We start from the raw sequence: 23,233 nt of genomic DNA, 5'->3' as shown, positions 1-23,233 counted from the left end.
GCCAAGCACCGGGCCCAGGAATTGGTGCGGTGCGGTTTGTTTGTTTGCTTGCTTGCTTATTAAAAATATTGCTGTGCTGCTTTTCCAGTTGCTCAAAGTGGTTTACAAGCCAATAACAGAGGAGAGAGAAAAAGCAAAGCCAAACTGTTGTGAAAAGAGGCAGCAGTCTTTCTGTGGGCACCTATGATTGATTGATTGAGAAGATAGAATAGATTGATAGATAGATAGATAGATAGATAGATAGATAGATAGATAGATAGTAGGGCTGTACACGGAACCCCCGAACCGCTTCATGGCCCGATCCGGAACTTCCAGATCAGGCCCGAACCGGTTCTGGCCGATCCGCCTGTCCCCCGCTCCGCTCTGCGGACCAAGATCTGGCTCTTCCGCCGTCGCGGCATGGACGGCGGCGCCAGATAATCCAACCCCCTTGCCCCCTTACCTGTGTCTGTTGTGGACCGTCGCGGGCTTCAATTGAGGCCCCGGTTGAAGCCGGAAGAGAAGGCCGCGGTCTCTTCCGGCTTGAAGCTGGGGCTTCAGTTGAAGCACGCAACGGACCGAGACGGAGGCAGGTGAGCCCCCCTCCCTCCTGCCCTCTTACCTGGCTCTGTCGTGGGCTTCAACTGAGTTGAAGCCCACGACGGAGGCAGGTTAGCCCCCCTCCCTCCTGCCCCCTTACCTGGCTCCATCGCCATCGCCGCATGGACTGCAGCGCCGTCGCCAGGTGAGTCCCCCTCCCCCCCACTTACCTGCGTCCGGAGTTCCAGATCGAGGTGAACTGCTTTGCTTCGATCCACAGCCCCCCGACCCGATTTGTCTCCGTCTTTGTCAGGCGAATCAGGCCGCTCCGCTATCGCTTCTCCGAAGCGGAGCGGAGCACAGCCCTAATAGATAGATAGATAATCCTTGGGGCTTTTGAAGTCCTGCCAAGAGAGGGGGAATCTCCTTTGGGTAGAAGATGAAATGGAATTAAAGAAATGAAAATGTTGGGGAAGATGGAAGTACGTGTTAAAACAATTTATTATTTATGCATCATCAACTGTGTACATAACACCTATGCTCAAGCAGCCTACAGTCTACCACTGTGTGTGTGTGTGTGTGTGTCTGTGGGTGGGGTTGGGAAAATGAAGGGGAGGGAGGGAAGGAGAGAAGGCTAGGAGAGGGGAGCCATGGCTGTGCACAGATGCAATGGGCATGTACTTAAAACTTGGCTCCGTTGGATGAAGACTAAAAGGCTTGACCCAGCCATTACCTACCTGGCCAATGGCCACGCTGGCTGGACGTTGTGGGAGTTGCGCTCAAGCACATCTGGATGGCATCAGGTTCATAGACTCCTAGAACAGTAGAGTTGGAAGGGGCCTACAAGGCCATCCAGTCCAACCCCCTTCTCAATGCAGGAATGGCAAAGACAGGCTGGGTTAAGAGAAGGTTTTCAGGCAGAGGGTGGCTGCGCTGGGGACAAAGGAAAAGAAAAGAGGGAGGGAGGGAGGGAGGGAGGGAGGAATTTGTGTATTTACTTATTTATTGCATTTTTATACCGTCCAATAGCTGAAGCTCTCTGGGCAGTTCACAAAAATTAAAACCATTCAAAGTATAAAACAAACATCATCATCATCATCTCATTTCTTACCCGCCTCTCCATTTTGATGGAGGTGGAGAACAACAATAAGCGATAAAATACGTAAAACGGAATTAAAACATACATGGTTAAAAACATCCTAAAAACATCCTAAAAACAACCTAAAATTCCACTGGGTAGGCCTGCCAGAAGAGATCAGTCTTTATAGCTTTTTTGAATGCTAGTAGACTGTGAAGTTGACGAGTCTCCTCCAGCAGACCATTCCACAGTCTGGGAGCAGCAGAAGAGAAGGTCCCCTGGGTAACAGTTGTTAATCTAGTTTTGGCTGGCTGAAGGAAATTCTTCCCAGAGGACCTGAGTGTGCAGGGTGGATTGTACGGGAGAAGGCCATCCCACAGGTAGCCTGGACTCAAACCATGTAGGGCTTTAAAGGTGATGACCAACACTTTGTACTTCACCCAGAAACTAATTGGCAGCCAGTGAAGAGATTTTAAGACTGGTGTAATGTGATCACTCCTAGGTGTACCAGTGACCAGCCTGGCTGCCATATTTTGAATTAGTTGAAGTTTCTGGACTAGGCACAAAGGTAGCCCTATGTATAAAAAACATGATATAAAATACAATATAAAAGGATAACCAGGATAAAATCAGCAGTAGTGCAGAAATACAAATTTAAAATACAAATTTATAACAAGTTAAAATTAAAATTAATTAAAATTAATTAATTTTAGACGAGTTAAAATTAATTTTATAGACTGTTAAAATGCTGAGAGAATAAGAAGGTCTTCACCTGGCGTCTGCAAGAATATAGTGTAGGTGCCAGGTGAACCTCCTGAAGGAGCTCATTCCACAGCCGGGGTGGGGTGGGGGGGTGCCACAGCAGAGAAGGAAGGAAGGAAGGAAGGGGCCCAGTACAGTTTTGGAGAGCGTGTGCCAGTCCTAAGGGGGAGCAAGGGAGACTGCGCAGAGACACCTGAGAGAGCAGGGGGTGTTTGAAGGGTTGAGGAAGTCAGAACTGAAGCCAGGATAACAGAAGGGAAATCGAAGAAGCTGGGGCTGTGGAAAGCTTTGAAGATCCAGGCGAGGTGTTTGTGCTGGATATTGCGGGGAGGGAAAGCCACGCGAAGGGATCCGAGGCAGGGATTTAATAAGCAATTATGACTTTCTTATTAAACTTTAGTTAGCACTTTAAGGACATGAAATGCATTATGTATAATTTAAATTAGCGGTTAGCTCATCTAATAGCACTGCCAGCTATATTTATGAAGTAAAACTGTAAAAGTTCTTTGCTTTTATTCAAACAATAATTAATTACGAAGCTACACGGTGCTGGAGTGGCACATGCTGCATCCTAAGGCAACTTTAGTCAGTCTTTTTGCCAGCTGGCAAATAGGAGAAAAATGAAATAAGAGCTGAAAATAGGAACCATCCGTATTTTTCTCTGTGGGCTTGGAAAGAAACAGAGCAGCTCAACCATATTATGCAGGAACGGAAGAAACCTGAGCTTCAAAAACAGCCTTTCATAGAATCATAGAATAGTAGGAAGCGGCCTATAAGGCCATCGAGTCCAACCCCCTGCTCAATGCAGGAATCCACCCTAAAGCATCCCTGACAGATGGCTGTCCAGCTGCCTCTTGAAGGCCTCTAGTGTGGGAGAGCCCACAACCTCCCTAGGGAACTGATTCCATTGTCGTACTGCTCTAACAGTCAGGAAGTTTTTCCTGATGTCCAGCCAGAATGTAGCTTCCTTTAACTTGATCCCGTTATTCCGTGTCCTGCACTCTGGGAGAATCGAGAAGAGATCCTGGCCCTCCTCTGTGTGACACCCTTTTAAATATTTGAAGAGTGCTCTCATGTCTCCCCTCAATCTTCTCTTCTCCAGGCTCAACATGCCCAGTTCTTTCAGTCTCTCTTCATAGGGCTTTGTTTCCAGACCCCCCCTGATCATCCTGGTTGCCCTCCTCTGAACACGCTCCAGCTTGTCTGCATCCTTCTTGAATTGTGGAGCCCAGAACTGGACGCAATATTCAAGATGAGGCCTAACCAGGGCCGAATAGAGAGGAGCCAGTACCTCACGTGATTTGGAAGCTAGACTTCTATTTATGCAGCCCAAAATAGCATTGGCCTTTCTTGCAGCCATATCGCACTGTTGGCTCCTATTTTGCTGCAAACTTTTATCAGCTTCTCCCAACGTTTTGACCCTCTCCCTCTGCCCTCACCCATTCTAGTATTAATGTAATACCAGAGAACAGTGGAAGGGAAACATCTGAACTTCCAGTTGTTGCTCCACTGCAACCACACCTAGCTGGCACCAGTGGTCAGGGCTGATGGGGTTCCAGTTTAGCCACAACTGGAGGGCTGCCCTGACCCCATCCCTGTCGTAGAGGGTGCTGAGGCCCACCCCACAATCCTAGAAGGGTACCCGGCACCCTCTTGCAAGGGGCCACTGTTCTGAGATTTCCCCGAGACGTTTGACTGCCTGACGCAGAGCCCAAACGGCACCCCGCTGCTCCCGCCCAGAGCCAACACGTCGAACAAGGCCAGCTGCTCCATTCAGGCACCAGTTGTGCCTCTATCTACAACCTCCTCCTCCTTCACACAACTGCAGGGCAGAGCGCAGGCCTTGGTGTCTCGGGTAGACCTAGGACTTGAGCTGACGTCTACCTGCTAAAACAGCATCCCCCAACCTGGTGCCTTCCAGATGGGTTGGACTACAACTCCCAGAATCTGGGAGATTCTGGGAGTTGTAGTCCAACCCATCTGGAAGGCACCAGGCTGGGGAAGTTTGGGCTAAAACAATCCAGTTCCAGGAGTTGTTCCAGGAGTTGTTCCGGCCACAAACCCTTTTCCGCTTACAAGGACACGTGACGTTGCTTCCCGCTGAGCCAACCGACCGGTCCACGTAGCCGAGAGTGGCAGCACGCTGGATTCTTCCCGAGCCCAGATTGCTCTTCCTCCTTTTCAGTCTGGGGATTGGGACCTTTTGCCTGCAGAGCCCTTCCTCGGATGCCTCCTCATCTTCCAGTGCCTTTTGCAGATTGACTTCATGCTGCCGGACGGCATCCTGAGATGACCGGCACTAAATATCGGCTTTCCGTACTGAGAGAGATTCTGCCCTTGGATTTAGTACTCCACAGGGGGAGCGGAGTGTTGAGTTGTTAAAAGCCAGCCTGTCCCTTTCGGCTTGTGAAAGGTTTCCGTGCTTCCCACAAGCCTTCGGACGACTCTTCATGGTTCGTCAGGGTTTGGAGATAGGCGGAGTTTCTGCGTGCACCAGAACAGCTTCTCTGTTCGCTGGCACTGGCGGAGAGAATGAATGGAGAGCCCCCCTCCGCCTCCCGAGGCTCTGTGTGTGCCGTCACCGGCGTAGAGAGGCTTCCTTGGGACCTGCAGTTGTAAGCTCTGAAACCTTTATGGGAGGGGAATGCTCCTGCCTGTGCCGCTTTATGCACCCAATGCTTCATGCAGAGAACATAGAATCATAGAATAGCAGAGTTGGAAGGGGCCTACAAGGCCATTGAGTCCAACCCTCAATGCAGGAATCCACCCTAAAGCATCCCAGACAGGTGGTTGTCCGGCTGCCTCTTGAAGGCCTCTAGGGTGGGAGAGCCCACCACCTCCCTAGGTCACTGGTTCCAAGAACATAAGAAGAGCCCTGACACTGGATCAGACCAAGGGTCCACCTCGTCCAGCACTCTGTTCACACAGCGGCCAACCAGCCACGGCCAGGGATGAACAAGCAGGACATGGTGCAACAGCACCCTCCCACCCATGTTCCCCAGCAACTGGTGCACACAAGGCTTCCTGCACCAGTGGGATCGGAAGACTTGGGCAAGAGACTTTAAAAAGAAGTGGTTTGTTGAGGAAGAGATTCCCCAGCCCTCCCTTGCTTCCATCTGCTTTGGACAGAAGACCCAAACTGGTTATGGAACCAGTTTCCCAGGGAGGTGGTGGGCTCTTCCACACTAGAGGCCTTCAAGAGGCAGCTGGACAGCCATCTGTCAGGGTTGCTTTAGGGTGGATTCCTGCATTGAGCAAGGCGGTTAGACTCGATGGCCTTGTAGGCCCCTTCCAACTCTATGATTCTATGATTCTAAGTTGATGCTCAGTTATGGGCCGATCCCAAAATGAAAAGCAGTTGCAGCTGGCTGAAAACTTGAGCAGAGCGCTGGGGACGGGGCAGGTTGCTAACTTCCCCCTCCGGCTGTCTTTCTCAGTAAAACCGTCCCCAGAGCTACTTTTCTCCCTGCAGGGGAAAAGCTACAGGTCTTGATATATTGACTTCTAGAGGAGGGAAAGCATCTCTGCCTGTGTGATTTTTGAGCAGGAAAAATGCCCTGGAAAGAATGGGTTAAACAGGGCCATTAGTGACGTCAAGACCACAGCCTTCTGTGGCTGTTTCTTGGTTTGGTTTTTAAAGAGGTGAGAAGTTCACAGGTGACAAAGCCTGGCTGAGCTTCTGAGGTCTTCCTCCCTCCCTCCGTCTCTGTCTTTCTGGGGGCTCTGGAGGCAGGAGAGTGGAGACGGGGCGCCTGAGCAGGAGAGAGGTTGCTCAGAGGGAGGGAATCACCCCGACTCGTTCAGGGTTGACGCTCTGCTGTCCCTGCTCTAAGAGTTTCTCCTGCAGGCCTTTTCCATCTCGCAGGGGTCCGCTGTAGGTCCGTGATGCTGAGCAAACACCTCTGCAAAAATGCCCTCGCTTCAGTTCAATAGATGCACCTTTATTTCCTGCTCTTCTCAGTAAAGCTGAGAGCAGTTTATGTGACGCCTCCTGTGGCCTCCCCTCTGTGCCCTGAGTAGGTCTACAGGCACTAGGTCTTCCCAGACGGTGCAGTGCTCCCAGGGCAAATCTTACTGCCCCTGGAAAGTGTGTGTGTGTGGGGTTAAAGGATAGCCATGAAGTTGCCCCCAGGGACTGCTGAGCTGAGGGGAGGCATGCCCTGGCAACCGGACGGGAGACCAAGGCCATTACCCACCTCCACCCCCCAACGCTCAGAAGAACGTCGCGGCAAGGGGGAGGCACACCTGACCGGTCCCTCAGCTGCTCACCTGCCTCTTCCCTCCTGGGGCCGTCTCTTAATTTGTGAGCCTGCAGACAGAGATTGTCTCCTCTTTTGATCTCTATGCAGCACTTCAAACATGGCAGGCACTTTATAGGTGTTGAATTCTCCTCCTCCTCCTCCTCCTCTTCTTCCTCCTCCTCCTCCTCCTCCGTTGGAATGCTTTGGGCTGGGGGTTGTCCTTTGTTTTCATTTGGGCCAGATGACCTTCTTCAAGTGATACAGTGGCACCCCCCCCTGCTGCTCACTTGACCAATCCCACTCTCTTCCAGCCAAGGTCACATCTCCTCTGCGCAGGGCAGCCCCACACAACACGCAGGTGGCGACGGGTTCCTTTTTTTAAGCAAAGGTGGTAGGAATAATAGAAGGAGTGTTGAGCCGAGGAGTGGGAGAAGCGGGAGGGGGCCTGCCCCATAGCTCCTGGCATCCTCATGTGGGTTTCAGAAGTGGGTAGGGGTGTGGGGGGGGGGCTGTGAGGCCTGTGAGGAGCCCCCCTTCGGCCCTGGAGCGGGGGCTCAAGAGGTAAAGGCCCACTTCTGAGCCTGTTTCTCAGAACTGCATCTTCTCTTTCCTGGGGTGGGGGGTGGCTCCAGAATGCCCCCTGACGATGGCCGTCCAGCTGGAGTACTGCATCGAGGTGATTAAAGCCCTGAAGAATGGAGGCGCCCACGTGGACTTCCGGACGCGGGAGGGGATGACGGCTCTTCACAAGGCGGTCCGCTGCCGCAATCACACTGCCCTGATGGTGAGTCTCCCCCAGGGGTGGGGGGGGGCAGCTATCTCCCTCCGCTCACATTGGGATTTGGCCCAAATGCAGTTGTACCAACGCCACCCCCCCAGTTGCGCGTGTCCTCCCTCTGCTGGATAGGGGCCCAAAGCCGACCTCTCTTCTCTGGACCTGGCCAGTGCCTCTGCCTGGCCTCACCCGTTGGGGCTCAGCTGGGTGTGCCGTCGGCCACTATCAAGTCTGTGAATCTGTGGGGGGGGGGGAAGCACAGAGCAGTGCCTCCTCCCCCCACCAGCGTTGGTCTGCAACTCCCGTGACGCCCAGCCGTGCTTAGGAGAGGAGGGGCTGCGGTAAACTCTAAGGCAGGAATAATGGCCGATTCACACAGCTGGGGCTCTTCGTTGCCATTGTAACTGCCTTAACTCTTGCCAGTTTCTGCATTGAGCAGGAGGTTGGACTAGATGACCTTCAATGTCCCTTCCAATTCATTGATTCTATAATACTCCTGTTATTGACTGTGACCAGTTAGCCCTGGCTTCTGAACGGCCCTGCTGGCTGAGAATCATGGGAATTGCACTCCAGCACATCTGGAGGGCACCAGGTTGGGGAAGGATGGCTTAGCAGCTGCCCCATCGTGGACGGGAGAAGATGTCTTATCTGCCTTCGTTCCTCAGCTTCTTGGGTCCTGCTTGCTTCTCCTGCATCTTGTTCAGGCAGCCTGCCTTGGGTATGTGTTGCCTGGCCCAGTGGGGCCCTCGGGCCAGCTGCCACCTGGTTATTATTATTTATTATGTATTGCATTTGTATACCGCCCCATAGCCGGAGCTCTCTGGTTCTGCCGCTCGTCCCTCCTCACCTTCATGGGCTGCTTGAGTGTCCCAAAGGGCCTGCCGGGTCTCCTGACAGAAGCTTGTTACACTGCTTAGCTGTGACACAGAAGAAGATGGAGCAGAACTTGTTTTCTGTCGCTCTGGAGGGCAGGACTGGAGTCAGTGGGTGGAAATGGCAGGCCAGCAGATTTCAGTTAGGAGGCTCCTAAGGTGACCACAGGGGAAGGAGGACAGGGCTCCTGTGTATTTTAACGGTTGTGCTGAAAGGACAATTTCAGCAGGTGTCATTTGTATGCATGCAGCACCTACTGGAATCCCCTCTTCATCACAGCAGTTAAAGCTGCTCTAGCTATACTAGCGTGACCAGATACAAAAGAGGGCAGGGCTCCTGCAGCTTTAACTGTTGTGATCAAGAGGGAATGTCACCAGGTGCTGCATGCATACAAACGACACCTGCTGAAATTGCCCCTTTCAGTACAACTGTTAAAGGTACAGGACCCTTTCCATAGGGTCAGCCTATTAGGAGGAAGTTCCTCTAACAGCATTATTACTCTCCCTGTACTGCAAATAGTGATCTGAGTCTTGCCTTAAGCCCCCCTAGTGAATTCCTGGTGAGACTAAGTCAGGGGGCTGCCCTGTGCTCACTCGTAGCCCCTCTGGGAAGCCATCCGCCTCCTTCCAAGTTCCCCACGGCGGGGAACGCGGGTCCTCGAAAAGCCCGGCTGCCTTGCGCGTGACTCCTTGCTCCTGCCGCCCTGCCCCCTTGCGCCGAGAGGCCCAGCGAGCGGACACTGACCGTCTCCCTCGCCCGCCCTGTGACTGTGTTTGCGCAGACGCTGCTAGACCTGGGTGCCTCTACAGATTACAAGGACAGCCGGGGATTAACGCCTCTGTACCACAGTGCCATGGTTGGAGGAGACCCCTACTGCTGTGAGCTACTGTTGCACGACTACGCCAAGGTGGGCTGCATAGATGAAAACGGCTGGCAAGAAATCCACCAGGTGAGTGGCCGAGGGGCACACCTGGCCTGCTGCTCGGTGCCCAGAGTCTGAGGGGATGCCGGAGAGCAGGAGCCAAAGTCAGGTCAGGGGTGGGGGATCCTCCGTGCCCGGTCTGGCCTGCAGAGGCTCTGGCCTGGAGGCTACCGGGGGCGGGGGGGCTTGGGGACGGAGGCGGGGAGAGGAATCCCCTTGTTATCTCTCTAGTCTGCGACTGGAGATCCCCCTGCGTGCTGCTCAGCGGGAGGCAAGTGGCACGAAAAAGGGGGATCCCCTGCCTGTTAGGTAAACCTCCCTAGCCTGACTGTTTGCCTAACTACAAGTAAGGCCTGCCACTGTCCGGGAGGGAGGTGAGGCTTCCCGCTGCTGGGTTCTTCCACTAGCAAGGGGTTATTTGCCTTCGGCCTCTCCAAAGGCAGTTTTTTGCAGTGAAGCTGCCGAGTGGGATGGATCCCCCCCCCCGAGAGGCTGAACCCTCCCCCACCCCACCCCCAAAGCAGACAGGAGAGCGCAGCCTTCCTGGGCCCCTCAGTCCACCATGGGCCTTGGAAATCCCAGCCGGGGAAAAAACTCTGCAGCAATAATGGGAAACGTTCCCTTGCTGGGGCAGTCAGCAATGAATGCAGGGAAAAGGGCTTAAGGAAGGTTTTGTGTTCAGCACCTCCCGCTCCTGAACCTTTAATAAGGCAGCTGCAGAAACATTCTGCAAAATGCACCACAAACGATTCAGAATAAGGAATGCAAATTTTGCTGCAGCTTCTAAGGACGGATGTCTGCCCACCCCAGCGCCTTGAGTTCCCTACATGATACAGAGAGGGTGGGTGGGCAGTCTTTGGGAGGGGCCTACCCTGGAGGGGGGCTGTTGAGTCCTGAGCTTGCCTGTTGCCTGCCTGCCCCCAGACTTCTCTCTCTCTCTCTCTCTCTCTCTCTCTCTCTCTCTCTCTCCCCGTTCCTGAGCAGGCCTGCCGCTATGGGCATGTCCAACACCTGGAGCACCTCCTCTTCTATGGGGCAGACATGACGGCACAGAACGCCTCTGGGAACACAGCCCTCCATGTCTGTGCTCTGTATAACCAGGTGAGCCCCCCCCCCCACTGCTTCTGGCCTTCTGCCCCCTCCCCTATTGGCTCAGACCATGAAGGGGTCAAGGGCAACAGAGCAGGGCTTCCTCACCCCCCATTTGTGCTACCAGGGGGCATTGTGTGTTGCAGGCGGGCTCGTTCCGTGCTTTCGGCCTGCCTAGAGGGAGGTGGGGGTGGGGGTGGGGGCGGGGGCTATTGAAGGGTGTTACAGCTAGGCCTCCTCATGGTTCAGCTCCATAATAGGAGGGGCAGCTTAAAATAACAGCCCTCTGAGCGTGTGCTTAGTGTGTTCCCTCGCCACTTGTAACCATAACTGATCTGGGTCTGGGGAGAACGGATCCCAGGTCGCTGCAGGCTTAGCTTCTGCCCCCTCGCCTTTTCTTTTCCAGAACCCCACCGCTGAGGCTTAGCTTTGTGTTGGAGTCAAGCCAGTGCCCCAAGACACACTTTGTGAGGAGGGGGTAGGGAAGCAGGCGGAGGCGCCCCGCAAATCCCTGCCTAGGCCTTTAGCTCTAAAGCGTTGCTGGAAGATGACCATCAAAGGCCGGAGACCAGATGAATAGGTTTAAGCAAAGGCACCGGTTTCTCTTCCGCTCTCGGAGGGCCTCTTGTGCGTCTCCCCAGGAAAGGCTGTTTGTCGCCTGTGTACCTAGGCCGGGGAGGGGTGCAGGGTGACCCCCTGGAGCCCAGCCCAGGTGACCCTCCTTGCCCCTTCAGTCGGGAAAGGGGCTCTGGAGCCAGGCTCGCTCAGGCTTCACGTCCTCCCGATAGGACTTTGCTGCAAACTCTGGGCAACGTCATCCTTCTTGGGGCTGACTGGCGAGGGACAGGTCTGGGCAGCTGAGCGCTGTGCACTGCAGACGTGGCACGGAGGACCGCATGAGAGCAGCCACGGCAAGGGCAGGGGGACCTTCCTGGGCCCCACTGTCCTCTGCAGAGCGCAGCGCTGCGGAGTCCACAGAAGGGAGGGGTTGGGGTGAGCAGGGGGAGGAGAGGACTCTGCAGGGGACCACGGACCCACTGCGCTGGATCACGTCCCCTTGTCCTTCAGATCAAGGCAGGGGGTGGCAGAGGCGGCGGCGCTTTGCTTGCCAGGCCCGAGGGAGGCGCTCCCTCCCCAGTGCCAAGCCGTCAGGACCAGTGTGCCGAAAGGCCTCCTGTCTGGGGCTGCCCTTGATTGGCGTTTGGGGTGGGCGGGCGTTGAGAAAAAACGTTAAAAGGCAGGGCGAGTGCCAGCCCTGGGAGGAAGCGGGCAAACAGGGTTGGTGGTGCCTGGCACGGAGGCTGCAGCCCATCCACGGCGGTTGGAAGCTCTTGCGTCTCTGGGGATCCAGCCACACATTCCCAGGCTCTAGCCCTTTTGCTCTGCCCCATGGAAGGCGAGCTGAGCACGCCAGGGCCTGCACAGCCCCCTTGCTCTGGACCCAGTGTCCCGATCCGGGTTATTTGGTTGCTGGTGGCTAACGCTAAGCGTTGGTAGCCCGCCCACCCGCCCGTACGGTGGCCTAACCCCCAGCAGCCTTGGAAAAGGGGCAAAGCAACCCACCCTGCCCCCTTCCCAATTAGAAGCAGCCTTCCTTTAATCCCAGGGAGGTTCAGGGCAGGGTGAGGCCCCCAGAGGCAGCTGCCGGGCTGCTGTTGGAGGCAGAGTGCTGAGCCAGATCCTGACCCTGGCCTCTGGCGTGGAAACATTCTTTTGCAGCGTGGCTGGCAAAGGCCTCCCTGGGAATTCAGCCTTCCCCAAGGGGGCGCCCTCCAGATGTGTTGGCCTGTAGCTCCCACAATGCCCAGCCAGATGTGGAGCGCCCCCCTCCCTTGGGGAAAGGAGTAGAAGGGGATACTGGGCTGGGCCTGGCTGGGCCACAGAAGGCAGATCCACGTGCCTGCGCACGCAGCCCAAAGCCAACCCGCTCTAGAACCTTGTGTTCTCTGCCCCTTCTGAGTCTGGTTTTGCACTAAAGCTCCAACCCTGGGCCACGGGGGTGAGTGTGTGGGTGGGTGGGTGGGGTGTTGTCCTGGGATGAGCTGCAATCCCTCCCCCACAATGCCCCCCCTCTTCTCCCTGGCCAGAAGAAGGGCTAACACCGCCTCCCTCTCCCCTCCTCCAGGAGAGCTGTGCCCGGGTCCTTCTGTTCCGCGGTGCAAGCAAGGAGATTCGGAACTACAACAGTCAGACGGCATTCCAGGTAGGGGACCAGGATGGGGGCCACGAAAGGGGAGTACTCCCCCGGGTGCCACGTGCTGCTGCTCGCAACCCCCTGCACCCTTCTCAGGGGGGGCGGGGGCTCTCGAAAACTCTTTTGCCTACCCAGGCCTTCGTCCTACTCAGAGTGCATCAAGACTGGGGTGGCGGCGGTGAGAATTGTCCCTATAGTTGAAGCCGCATCCTGACCAGTCCTGGTTATTTACGATGTATTGAGGAGGGCAACCAGGATGATCCGGGGTCTGGAAACAAAGCCCTATGAAGAGAGACTGAAAACACTGGGCATGTTTAGCCTGGAGAAGAGAAGATGGAGGGGAGACATGATAGCACTCTTCAAATACTTCAAAGGTTGTCACACAGAGGAGGGCCAGGATCTCTTCTCGATCCTCCCAGAGTGCAGGACACAGAATAACGGGCTCAAGTTAAAGGAAGCCAGATTCCAGCTGGACATCAGGAAAAACTTCCTGACTGTTAGAGCAGTACGACAATGGAACTGGTTGCCTAGGGAGGTTGTGGGCTCTCCCACCCTAGAGGCCTTCAAGAGGCAGCTGGACAACCACCTGTCAGGGATGCTTTAGGGCGGATTCCTGCATTGAGTAGCGGGTTGGACTCGATGGCCTTGTAGGCCCCTTCCAACTCTGCTATTCTATGATTCTATGATACGTTCGTTTCTATAATATGTATTGGCCACTTTTCCACCCCAAGTCCTTCAAAGCGTAAAAACAAAAATTAAAAAGTTCCACTTGCTGGATGGGATCCAAGGGGGATTTGGGGGAGAAATGCTGCAACTTCCCCCCACCCCACCCCCAGGGACGGTGCCAGACTATTTTGCGCCCCAAGCAGAGCGAGCTACTTGCACCACCACAATCCAAAAAAAATGCCAACTTCGATTTTTAAGAACAGATGTTTTGTAGAAAAAATAAAAAGCACAAAACTTGAACTTATTATGTTTTTTCTTAAAAGAGCTAATTTGTATAAAACTGTGACCCTTAAAGGTCAGTACTGCGCCCCTCTGAGGTCTGCGCCCTGGGCGGCTGCCCAATTGGCCTAATGGTAGTGCCGGCTCTGGGGAAAAACCCCACACTTCCTGGATCCATGATAGAGGCCTGTTTTCAGTCGTCCGCTCGTTGTTGTTTTTAATGTAGTAGTAGTGAGTTTTTCAGGTGATTTTTGGCAACTTGCTCTCCAGATTGGTCTTAGAAATGTCAAGTTTGCAGGCCTGGAAAACCGTCAAAATGGGGAGGGGTTTCCCTCTGAGGAGTGGAGGAGCGCCACAACCTAGTTTGAGGAAGCCAGTGGTCCTCCCTTGGATTTCCCATGAGCCAAGGGAGGAGGGCCGAGGGGAGGGAAAGGAAGCCTCCCCCCCCCCCGGTGTCTTGGTCTTGCGGGGAGTGCACTGGATTCTTGCACCCCAGGCGAGGATCCCCTTTGTCTGAGGTCCTCTCTTGCGTGCCCAGGATAGAGGGCTTCCCTGGCCACTGGCCACTTCCTTGGCTTTCACCAGCCAGTTCGAAGGGCCCAGGGCAGTTCTGGAGGAGCAGGGGATGGCAGGAAGGCCAGGCCTCCCAGGCTGCCAAAGTCCTGCACTTTTGCCGGGACGTGGGTGCCTCCCCCTTTCTCCACGGCCCTTTCATTCCTCATGCCGTGAGGATGCAAGTGGTGAAGCAGAGTTTCCAAGGCATTTCTAGATGGCATCCGGACGGGAAGGAGCTACTGGAGGGCATGGGAGCAGGGGGCAGCTTGAGGCCAGCGGACGCTCTCCGAGGCCTCTGGGTGGTTCCTGCCGGGCTTGGCAGCAGGTGACGCTGGGCGAGCGGCGAGAGCGGCACTTTGGAGATGGCCCCTCAGCTCCGTTTCTCTTTCGGCGTGCTGGCGCTGTGAATGATAAATCCAGGGCTATTTTTATCACAGGCCTTTGTCAGCAAGTCTCCCGAGGGAAGGGCAGACGGCAGCAGGCCTCGCTATGCCAAGGAGGGATCTTTAGGACTTAATATGGACAAGGCCAAGCGCGCCCCCCCCTCCCTCCTGTCCCTCCCCAGCCCCGGCAAATGGGCCACGCAGGGCAGAGGCTACACGAGATGTCGCCTCCCCTTCCCATACTAGCCTGGGCCCAGAGGAGCAGGCCATGCGGCCGGCCGTGAAGGGGGCACAGCCCCACCATCTTTTTCTAGTACCAGAGTTCAGCCCTAGGAAGGGTGGATGTATAATAACTCAGAGAGCCTCTGAGCATGTGAAGGGTGCCTCCTACCCCTCTCCCACCCCTTTCAGGTCAGGCAACGTGACCTTCGAATAAGCTTACACCATAACGCCTCCTTTTAGGAGTTTAGCGCCAAAGTTGGGGCCAGCAAGAGGCCCCCAGTGAATGCCAAAGCCTCTGCAAGTTCTGACTCTTGGCAAGGGAACAAATGGTGCTGACTAAATTAGGGTGACCATATTTTGGAAACCAAAAAGGAGGACAACATGGTCAGCCCCCAAAGGGGCGTGTCCAGCACCAAGGGGGCGTGCCCACCCGAACATAGCCTTGGTCACATGTCTGATTTTACAGCACACATTTAAGACAAATCTGTTCTACATAACATCTTAATGCTAAAATCACTGAAATAAAGAACAAGTGAGAGATTCAATGTATCTGAAATTAACTTCACTCACTCCTACTTTTGTAGGTTTTGCTGTACTTTGAAGCTTTTGCTGTACTCTGTGTGTTACATTCTCCCCTTCCCTCAAATATCTTTTCTGACTGTATCTTCACTCATTGCAAGCTGCTGCTGTTGTTAACAGGGTTTGTCACTGGCCGGCCGGATGGCTGGCTTTTTTTAATTTCAATTTTTTTAAAAAAAGCTTGTGTATAATTGTCACAAGTTTCTCTACTATTATTATTATTTATTTATTTATTTATTTATTTATTTATTTATTTATTTATTTATATAGCACCATCAATGTACATGGTGCTGTACAGATAACACAGTAAAAAGCAAGACCCTGCCGCATAGGCTTACAATCTAATAAAATCATAGTAAAACAATAAGGAGGGGAAGAGAAAGCAAACAGACACAGGGTAGGGTAAACAGGCACTGGGTAGGGTAAAACTAACAGTATAAAGTCAGAACAAAATCAAGTTTTAAAAGTTTTAGGAAAAAGAAAAGGTTTTAGCTGAGCTTTAAAAGCTGCGATTGAACTTGTAGTTCTCAAATGTTCTGGAAGAGCGTTCCAGGCGTAAGGGGCAGCCGAAGAAAATGGACGAAGCTGAGCAAGGGAAGGAGAGACCCTTGGGCAGGTGAGAAACATGGCATCAGAGGAGCGGAGGGCACGAGCGGGGTAATAGTGTGAGATGAGAGAGGAGAGATAGGCAGGAGCTAGACTACTCTAACATTAGGGTGGGTGTTGTGGCAGTGAACACTACTTCGCCCATTCACACTTCTCACTTATATACATTAGCTTCTCAAGGCTTGTGTGTTGACACCACTTCGCACATCCAGACTTTGAACTCCTGTCTACTTCCTGGACAAACATGCGACTCTGAGACCCTCTTCCTAATGCCCTGCGTTTCATGCCAGCACCATGGGGCTAAGTTACAATAGATGTCTCTGGGTTGTCTGTGCAGCCTCTGTTGTCTCTCGCTCTAAGTCATTGCAGACAAACCAAAGCCTCCAGCCTCAAACAATCTCTCTCTCTCTCTCTCTCTCTCCCAAAGTCTCCCAATGGTCCAGCTAGGCTGCACACTTGTGCCTTGGGATATTGCTTATTGCAGGTTATTGCTTGGTCATGTCTGGTGACTCTTACATCCTCATCCTCATCCTCCTCCTCATCATATCCCACCTTTTGCCCAATACTTTAAAAACCTCTGTCACCAGCCGCCTCCACCTCCTCTCCTCCTGCACAACTTTGATGCGCTCTTAAAACACTCTGCGTGGCAAGCCAGCCTCAGGGCCAAGCTACAGGTGCATCTGGGTTGCCTTCAGCCTCTCTCTGCCTTATGCCAGCCTGCCAACATTTCCAGCCTCAAATAATCCCCCACCCACCCCTCTCTCTCCACCAAAGTCTCCCAACGGTCCAGCCAGGCTGTGCACTTGTACCCTGTGGCTGGGGGGAGGGCAACAGCTTATAGCTTGGTTGCATCCGGTGACTCTCGTTTTTTTTTAAAAAACCTCCACCGCCAGCCGCCTCTGCCTGCACCAAAACTGGACTCTGAGACACTCTTAAAAAGGCTCTGTGTGGTACAGCAGCCTCTCAGGGCTCAGCTACAGCCATCTCTGAGTTGTGTCTTCAGTCTAACTCTGTCTCTAAGAGATATGCCAGCCAGCCAAAGCCACAAATCTATCTATTTTTCTCTGGTATGCATTTCAAATGTTCTGCATTGCATCCCAGCAGTGCAGTCAGAGCCTAGCTCACAAGTGTACAAAGGGAAGTGGAAGGGAAGTGGTAGCGAAGCAAAGCAATGATATGCCAGGTTCCAACATTCGCAGCAATGGGGCATCCGCAAAGAAGAGAGCCTCTCTCTCGACTGGCACCTTACTGTTGGTCGTGAGAGTTTTTCTCTAAAGATGACCCTTCATTGCCCATGATGTGGAAATTTGAGGAAAAGGCCTCTGGCCCATTCTGTTTTGCCCTGTGGTCTCCTTTGACTGACCTCTCCTTTCCCACATTTTGATTTGTGGATGCTTTGCCTCTGCTGAGCTCCAGCTACCCGACTGCACATCTGCAACAGCAAAGGTGCCCTGCTTGCCCAGGACTTCTTACCTAAAGACTGGAGATCCCCTTAATGCCAAGGGCTGAAACTGCTCATTGTGCAACACCCTAAAGAGGAGGTTTGACAACCTGAGTTTGAAGGATATGGCTCCAGCAGTTTTAAAACACAATAATTTTAAAACTTTGAACTTTTAAAAAAATACTAAAAAAAAAAAAAAATGGATGAACAGATCTGATTCAAACTTGGCATGGCTAAGTCTCTCCTTAAGAGCTATCATGGTGCCAAATTTCAGCCCTTTATCTTTAAAGATGTCATTTAAAAATAATAATTTTAAAACCTCAAACTTTTTTAAAAAATCCTAAAACTCAATGAATGAACAGATCTGTTTCAAACTTGGCATAGCTAAAGTCCTTGTTAAGAGCAATCATGGTGCCAAGTTTCATCTCTTTATCTTTAAAAATAACATTTTTTTTAAAAAAAATTAAATCCTCAAATTTTAAAAAATTCCTAAAAATCAATGGCTGAACAGATTTGTTTCAAATTTGGTATGGGTAAAGCTCTACCTAAAAGCTATCATGGTGCCAACTTTCAGCTCTTTATCTTTAAAAATGACAGTTTAAAAAAATAATAATTTTAAAACCTTAATTTAAAAAAAAATCCTAAAAAATCAATGGATGAACGGATCTGTTTCAAATTTGGTGTGGCTAAAGCTCTACCTAAATCCTATCATGGTGCGAAGTTTCATCTCTTTATCTTTAAAAATGACGATTTTAAAAATAATAATTTTAAAACCTCAACTTTTAAAAAATTCCTAAAAAATCAGTGGATGAACAGATTTGTTTCAAATTTGGTATGACCAAAGCCCTTCCTAAGTGCTACTATCATGCCAAGTTTCATGTCTTTATCTTTAAAAATGATGGAGCTATAAGCATTTTTGTTAATTCCCATTAGAGCTGCTCTTTGGAAAAATCCAGATTTCCCCTCTCCGTCCCGGATTTGTCATCAAAAACTCAGACAAATCCGGTCATATGGTCACCCTAGACTAAATGCTTCCAGATGTGTTTAATTCTGCAGTTTGTCAGGCAGCAGGCAGAGGCTATGCAGCATTTCTCTAGACACAGAGCTTGGTTTTGGTCCCTGGGTAGGGAGGGGGACAAGCCCCCCCCACTCTCTGGGTTTGATCAGGTGCTGTGAAAACGGTTCTGTTTATTCCTTTCAATCGCTCTATGTCGGTTTCTACACACACGTCAGGGCCTGGGGACTGATCCAGCTGGGCCTTTGTGCTTCGCCCACAGCACACTTTGGATGCTGCGTGGTGATGGACCGTCCTCTCACCAGCCTCCCCTCGCCCCCAACTTCATTTCACACCATCCGGGCATCAGAAGCAGAGAGCAACTGCACAACCCATTAGCTGTGTCAGTAGAGCAAATTGCTGCGGATTACACAAGCGAGTGAGCCAAGCCACACTTGTGGGGGGACAAACGGCAGAAGCACAATAAACCTCCTCAGGATTTTCTCTAGGGTGCTTTTGAACTGGAGGATACTTCTTGCCTGACCCTAAATGGAAGACCTGGCTGTTGGCCTCCCTCTTGGCATTTTCGTGTGTCCTCTTCGGAGCCTTGCTTGCGCTCAGTTTCTCTCCTGTTTCCCTCCCCAAGACAACCGTTTTTGGATCGGTCCGTCTCTGCTGATGTGAGATGTACCATTTTGTGACGTTCCATTACGATGGCAGCATTTCATGGTCTTCTGCATCCATTTCATACTTGAGATCAGACTGCAGCATCTTGGATCTGTTACAGTTTCATATTGTCGCAAGCAATTATTAACATCTCGTCTGTCGTCGTCCCTTCCTCCCCTTGTATGAGAAACCTTCTGGGCTTCAGAGAAAAGAAGGAGCTGAACCGAGTCTTTGGGATCAGGAGGGAACCATTTCTGAACCTTTTTATTGCCAGGGTGAGGTAGCAATTATAAGGGGATGAGGAATCAGTGCACTTGCAGCCCGCCATTTCAAAGAGCTCGGGGTCATTCGTGTCATTTACATCCCAACAGTCCAGTGGAGGAGGCTGAGAGATGGCGACTGGTCCAACATCACCTGCTGAGCTTGATGGGGATTTCATAGAATCATAGAATCATAGAATAGCAGAGTTGGAAGGGGCCTACAAGGCCATCGAGTCCAACCCCCTGCTCAATGCAGGAATCCACCCTAAAGCATCCCTGACAGACGTTTGTCCAGCTGCCTCTTGAAGGCCACTAGTGTGGGAGAGCCCACAACCTCCCTAGGTAACTGGTTCCATTGTCGTACTGCTCTAACAGTCAGGAAGTTTTTCCTGATGTCCAGCTGGAATCTGGCTTCCTTTAATTTGAGCCTGTTATTCCGTGTCCTGCACTCTGGGAGGATCGAGAAGAGATCCTGGCCCTCCTCTGTGTGACAATCTTTGAAGTATTTGAAGAGTGCTCTCATGTCCCCCCTCCATCTTCTCTTCTCCAGGCTAAACATGCCCAGTTCTTTCAGTCTCTCTTCATAGGGCTTTGTTTCCAGACCCCTGATCATCCTGGTTGCCCTCCTCTGAACACGCTCCAGCTTGTCTGCGTCCTTCTTGAATTGTGGAGCCCAGAACTGGATGCAATCCTCTAGATGAGGCCTAACCAGGACGGAGTAGAGAGGAACCAGGACCTCATGTGAACCCCATCTTCCTGGTCCACGCCCGGCACTCTTGGCACTTGTGAGCTCATGCTATGATGGGCAGTGTTGGCTGTTTAGGCAGTCACAACTGCTATCTGAAGAATGTAAGAGCTTTGTTGGATGAGGCCAAGGGCCCTTCTAGTCCAGCTTTCTTTCCACACAGTGGCCAACCAGCTGCCCATCGGAAACCCACCACTAGGACACGAGGGGAACAGCACCTTCTTCTCTCTGGCCTTCCTTCTCACATCAGTCCGTTGGTTTCTGTCCACCACTCTGCCGCTAAAATCATCTTCTTGGCTCACCGCTCTGACCATGTTACTCCACTTCTGAAATCTCTTCATTGGCTTCCAATTCACTTCAGAATCCAATATAAACTTCTCCTGTTGACCTTCAAAGCTTTTCACTGTCTAGCTCCTTCCTATCTCTCCTCTCTCATCTCACACTATCGCCCCGCTCGTGCTCTTCGCTCCTCTGATGCCATGTTCCTCGCCTGCCCAAGGGCCTCTACTTCCCTTGCTCGGCTTCGCCCATTTTCTTCTGCTGCCCCTTACGCCTGGAACGCTCTTCCAGAACATCTGAGATCCACAAGTTCAATCTCAGCTTTTAAAACTCAGCTAAAAACTTTTCTTTTTCCTAAAGCTTTCACAACTTGATGCTGTTTGGACTTTATACTGTTATACTGTTAGTTTTACCCTACCCTGCGCCTGTTTGCATTCTCTTCCCCTCCTTATCGCTCTACTATGATTTTAATAGAATGTAAGCCTATGCGGCAGGGTCTTGCTATTTACTGTTTTACGCTGTACAGCACCATGTACATAGATGGTGCTATATAAATAATAATAATAATAATAATAATAATAATAATAATAATAATAATGTTCCCCAGCAAGTAGTGCACACAGGCATACTGCCTTTGATACTGGAGGTAGCGTTAAGCCTTCAGAACTAGTAGCCATGGATAGCCTTCTCCTCCAGGAATTTATCCAACCCCCTTTTAAAGCCAACCCAGTGGGTGGCCATCATCACCTTGTAGTAGCAAAATCCATAGTTTAACTCTGTGCTGTGTGAAGAAGTCCTTCCTTTCATCTGTCCTGAATCTCCCACCCATCAACTTCATGGGATAGGACCGTATTGGGTTCTAGCATTTTGAGAGAGGGAGAGAAATGTCTCCCTGTCCATGTTCTCCACACCAGGGATATTTCTGCACACCTAACCCTAACCTCTAACCTATGTCCCCTCTTGGAGTTGATTTGCTCATATTCCAGCTGTTTTTTCCATCTTCCAGAAATTAACCTGTAGTAGCTTTCACAGTGTGTGCCTAATGCCCTGACTCATATCAGTTCGTGCCCCAGTTTCAGATTTCAGGTGCAACTTGTGCCTTGGGAGAATCGGGCCTAACCTTACAGTTGGGGCTCTTAGAATCATAGAACCATAGAATAGCAGAGTTCCGTGTCCTGCACTCTGGGAGGATCAAGAAGAGATCCTGGCCCTCCTCTGTGTGACAGCCTTTTAAGTATTTGAAGAGTGCTGTCATGTCTCTTAGCACTATCTGCGCTCACCTGAGCCAATATGTCAAGGATTCCCGATTTCTTCTTTCCCACCATTTCTTCCCTCCCCTCCCCTCCCCTCCCCCGGCTCCTTCTTCTCTACCTTTATCAGGACTTTCCCACTTGATAAACATACATTGTATTCCATATTTAACAGTCTTCAGAAAAAGCATAGTTTTTGCAAGTTTATTTCATTTTGTTTCCTGTCTACATACAAATGTCATTTCTGCAATTCCTTACAGAGATACCTTTTCAAGCCCTAAACCCCCTCACCTACCCCGTCCCATCAGAGATTTTGCTCATCTTTATAGCGACTAAGGAGGTTCTTAGAGTCATAGAATCATAGAATAGCAGAGTTGGAAGGGGCCTACAAGGCCATCGAGTCCAACCCCCTGCTCAATGCAGGAATCCACCCTAAAGCATCCCTGACAGATGGCTGTCCAGCTGCCTCTTGAAGGCCTCTAGTGTGGGAGAGCCCACAACCTCCCCAGGTAACTGGTTCCATTGTCGTACTGCTCTAATAGGAAGTTTTTCCTGATGTCCAGCTGGAATCTGGCTTCCTTTAACTTGAGCCTGTTATTCCGTGTCCTTCTCTGGCTGCGTGCAAGATAAGGTGCTGTGGTTTAACAAAAAAACAGCCCCCCCACATAATTTATTTAGGGCACAAGACTATGTATGTTTAGACAGAATTAAGTCCTGCAACTCTCAGCATTTTAGGCCTTTTTTCCTGTCTAAACATGTATAGGATTGCACCTTTATTTATTCCATTTGTACCCTGCCTTTCTACAGGGAAATGGCACTCAAGGAGACTAACAAAAATAAAAGACAACATTTAAAATAAAAGCATAATTAAAATAATCGTAGAATATATTAAAAACATGATTTGCGAACACAGCAAAAAGCAATAACAGACTAAACCAGCTCCCAACCCAACGGGCCAGCTTCCATGCCATAGGCCTTGAACAAAAATACCTCTGCCTGCCAGCTCAAGAGAAGCAGAGAGGTAGCTGATGTAGCCTCCCTCGGAAGGGAGTTCCAAAGCCTGGGAGCAGCTACCGAGAAGGCCCTGTCTCACACCCGCTCCAAGCATGTCTCTGATAGTGGCAGGACTAAGAGAAGGGCCTCTCCCAAAAGCATATAAGACCACAGCAGGCTCGTATGGGGGAAGGTGGGCTTTCAGGTAGCCTGGACCAAAACCGCCTAGGGTTTTAGAGGTCATTAGCAGCACTTTGAATTGTGGCAGGAAAAGACCGAATAAGAACAGAACAGCTCAATGATCATGCTATTAATTAATTAATTAATTAATTGCATTTTTACACCACCCAATAGCCGAAGCTCTCTTCTGCTAGGCAGAAACGTGTAGTGACTTTAGGGAGGGCGGAAAATGCAAAGTTCACAAAGGGAGGAAAAAGACTTCAAGAAGAGAGCTTAGGAGACCCGTGTTCAAATCTCACCTCATCCGTATCTTAATTAACTTGGTGGCCTTGGGCAGGTTACTCTGAGCCTGTGTTCCCCATCTGTGAAAGGGGTGATATGAACGGCCTACTTAGCAGTCATTGTGAGGCTGTACAATGTAAAGAAGCACACACATTAATTCCGCTAAAGAAAAGTGAAATGTTGAGTAATCCCTCTCACTCCTGTGTCTTGTCCCTTCTTCCCTTTTCAGGTGGCCATTATCGCGGGGAATTTTGAACTGGCTGAAATCATCAAAACCCACAAAGAGTCCGACGTTGGTGAGTGAGAACATTTGGGCCGTTTCTGTCTTCTTGTCTCCTCGTACAGCTGAGAGGCATTTGGCAATAGAGGGAGGAGAGATGTGCGTGGGTGGTCATGATCC

The 23,233-nt window shown here is 51.3% G+C and overlaps 1 protein-coding gene across 1 annotated transcript in view; it reads left to right on the top strand.

The window, feature by feature from the left end:
- SHANK3 (SH3 and multiple ankyrin repeat domains 3) overlaps positions 1-23,233 on the top strand; it is a 391,738-nt gene that overhangs the window by 104,257 nt on the left and 264,248 nt on the right. The window contains exons 6-10 of the mRNA XM_063134473.1: positions 7,233-7,384; positions 9,030-9,197; positions 10,155-10,271; positions 12,385-12,462; positions 23,063-23,129. Of these exons, the coding sequence (XP_062990543.1) occupies positions 7,233-7,384; positions 9,030-9,197; positions 10,155-10,271; positions 12,385-12,462; positions 23,063-23,129 (582 nt within the window). The remainder of the gene's footprint in view (positions 1-7,232; positions 7,385-9,029; positions 9,198-10,154; positions 10,272-12,384; positions 12,463-23,062; positions 23,130-23,233) is intronic.

The sequence above is a fragment of the Elgaria multicarinata genome, chromosome 9 (assembly GCF_023053635.1).
Source record: "Elgaria multicarinata webbii isolate HBS135686 ecotype San Diego chromosome 9, rElgMul1.1.pri, whole genome shotgun sequence".
Classification (NCBI taxonomy): domain Eukaryota; kingdom Metazoa; phylum Chordata; class Lepidosauria; order Squamata; family Anguidae; genus Elgaria; species Elgaria multicarinata.
Note: the sequence above shows the minus strand (reverse complement) of the source record. Positions and strands in the feature narration are given on the sequence as shown.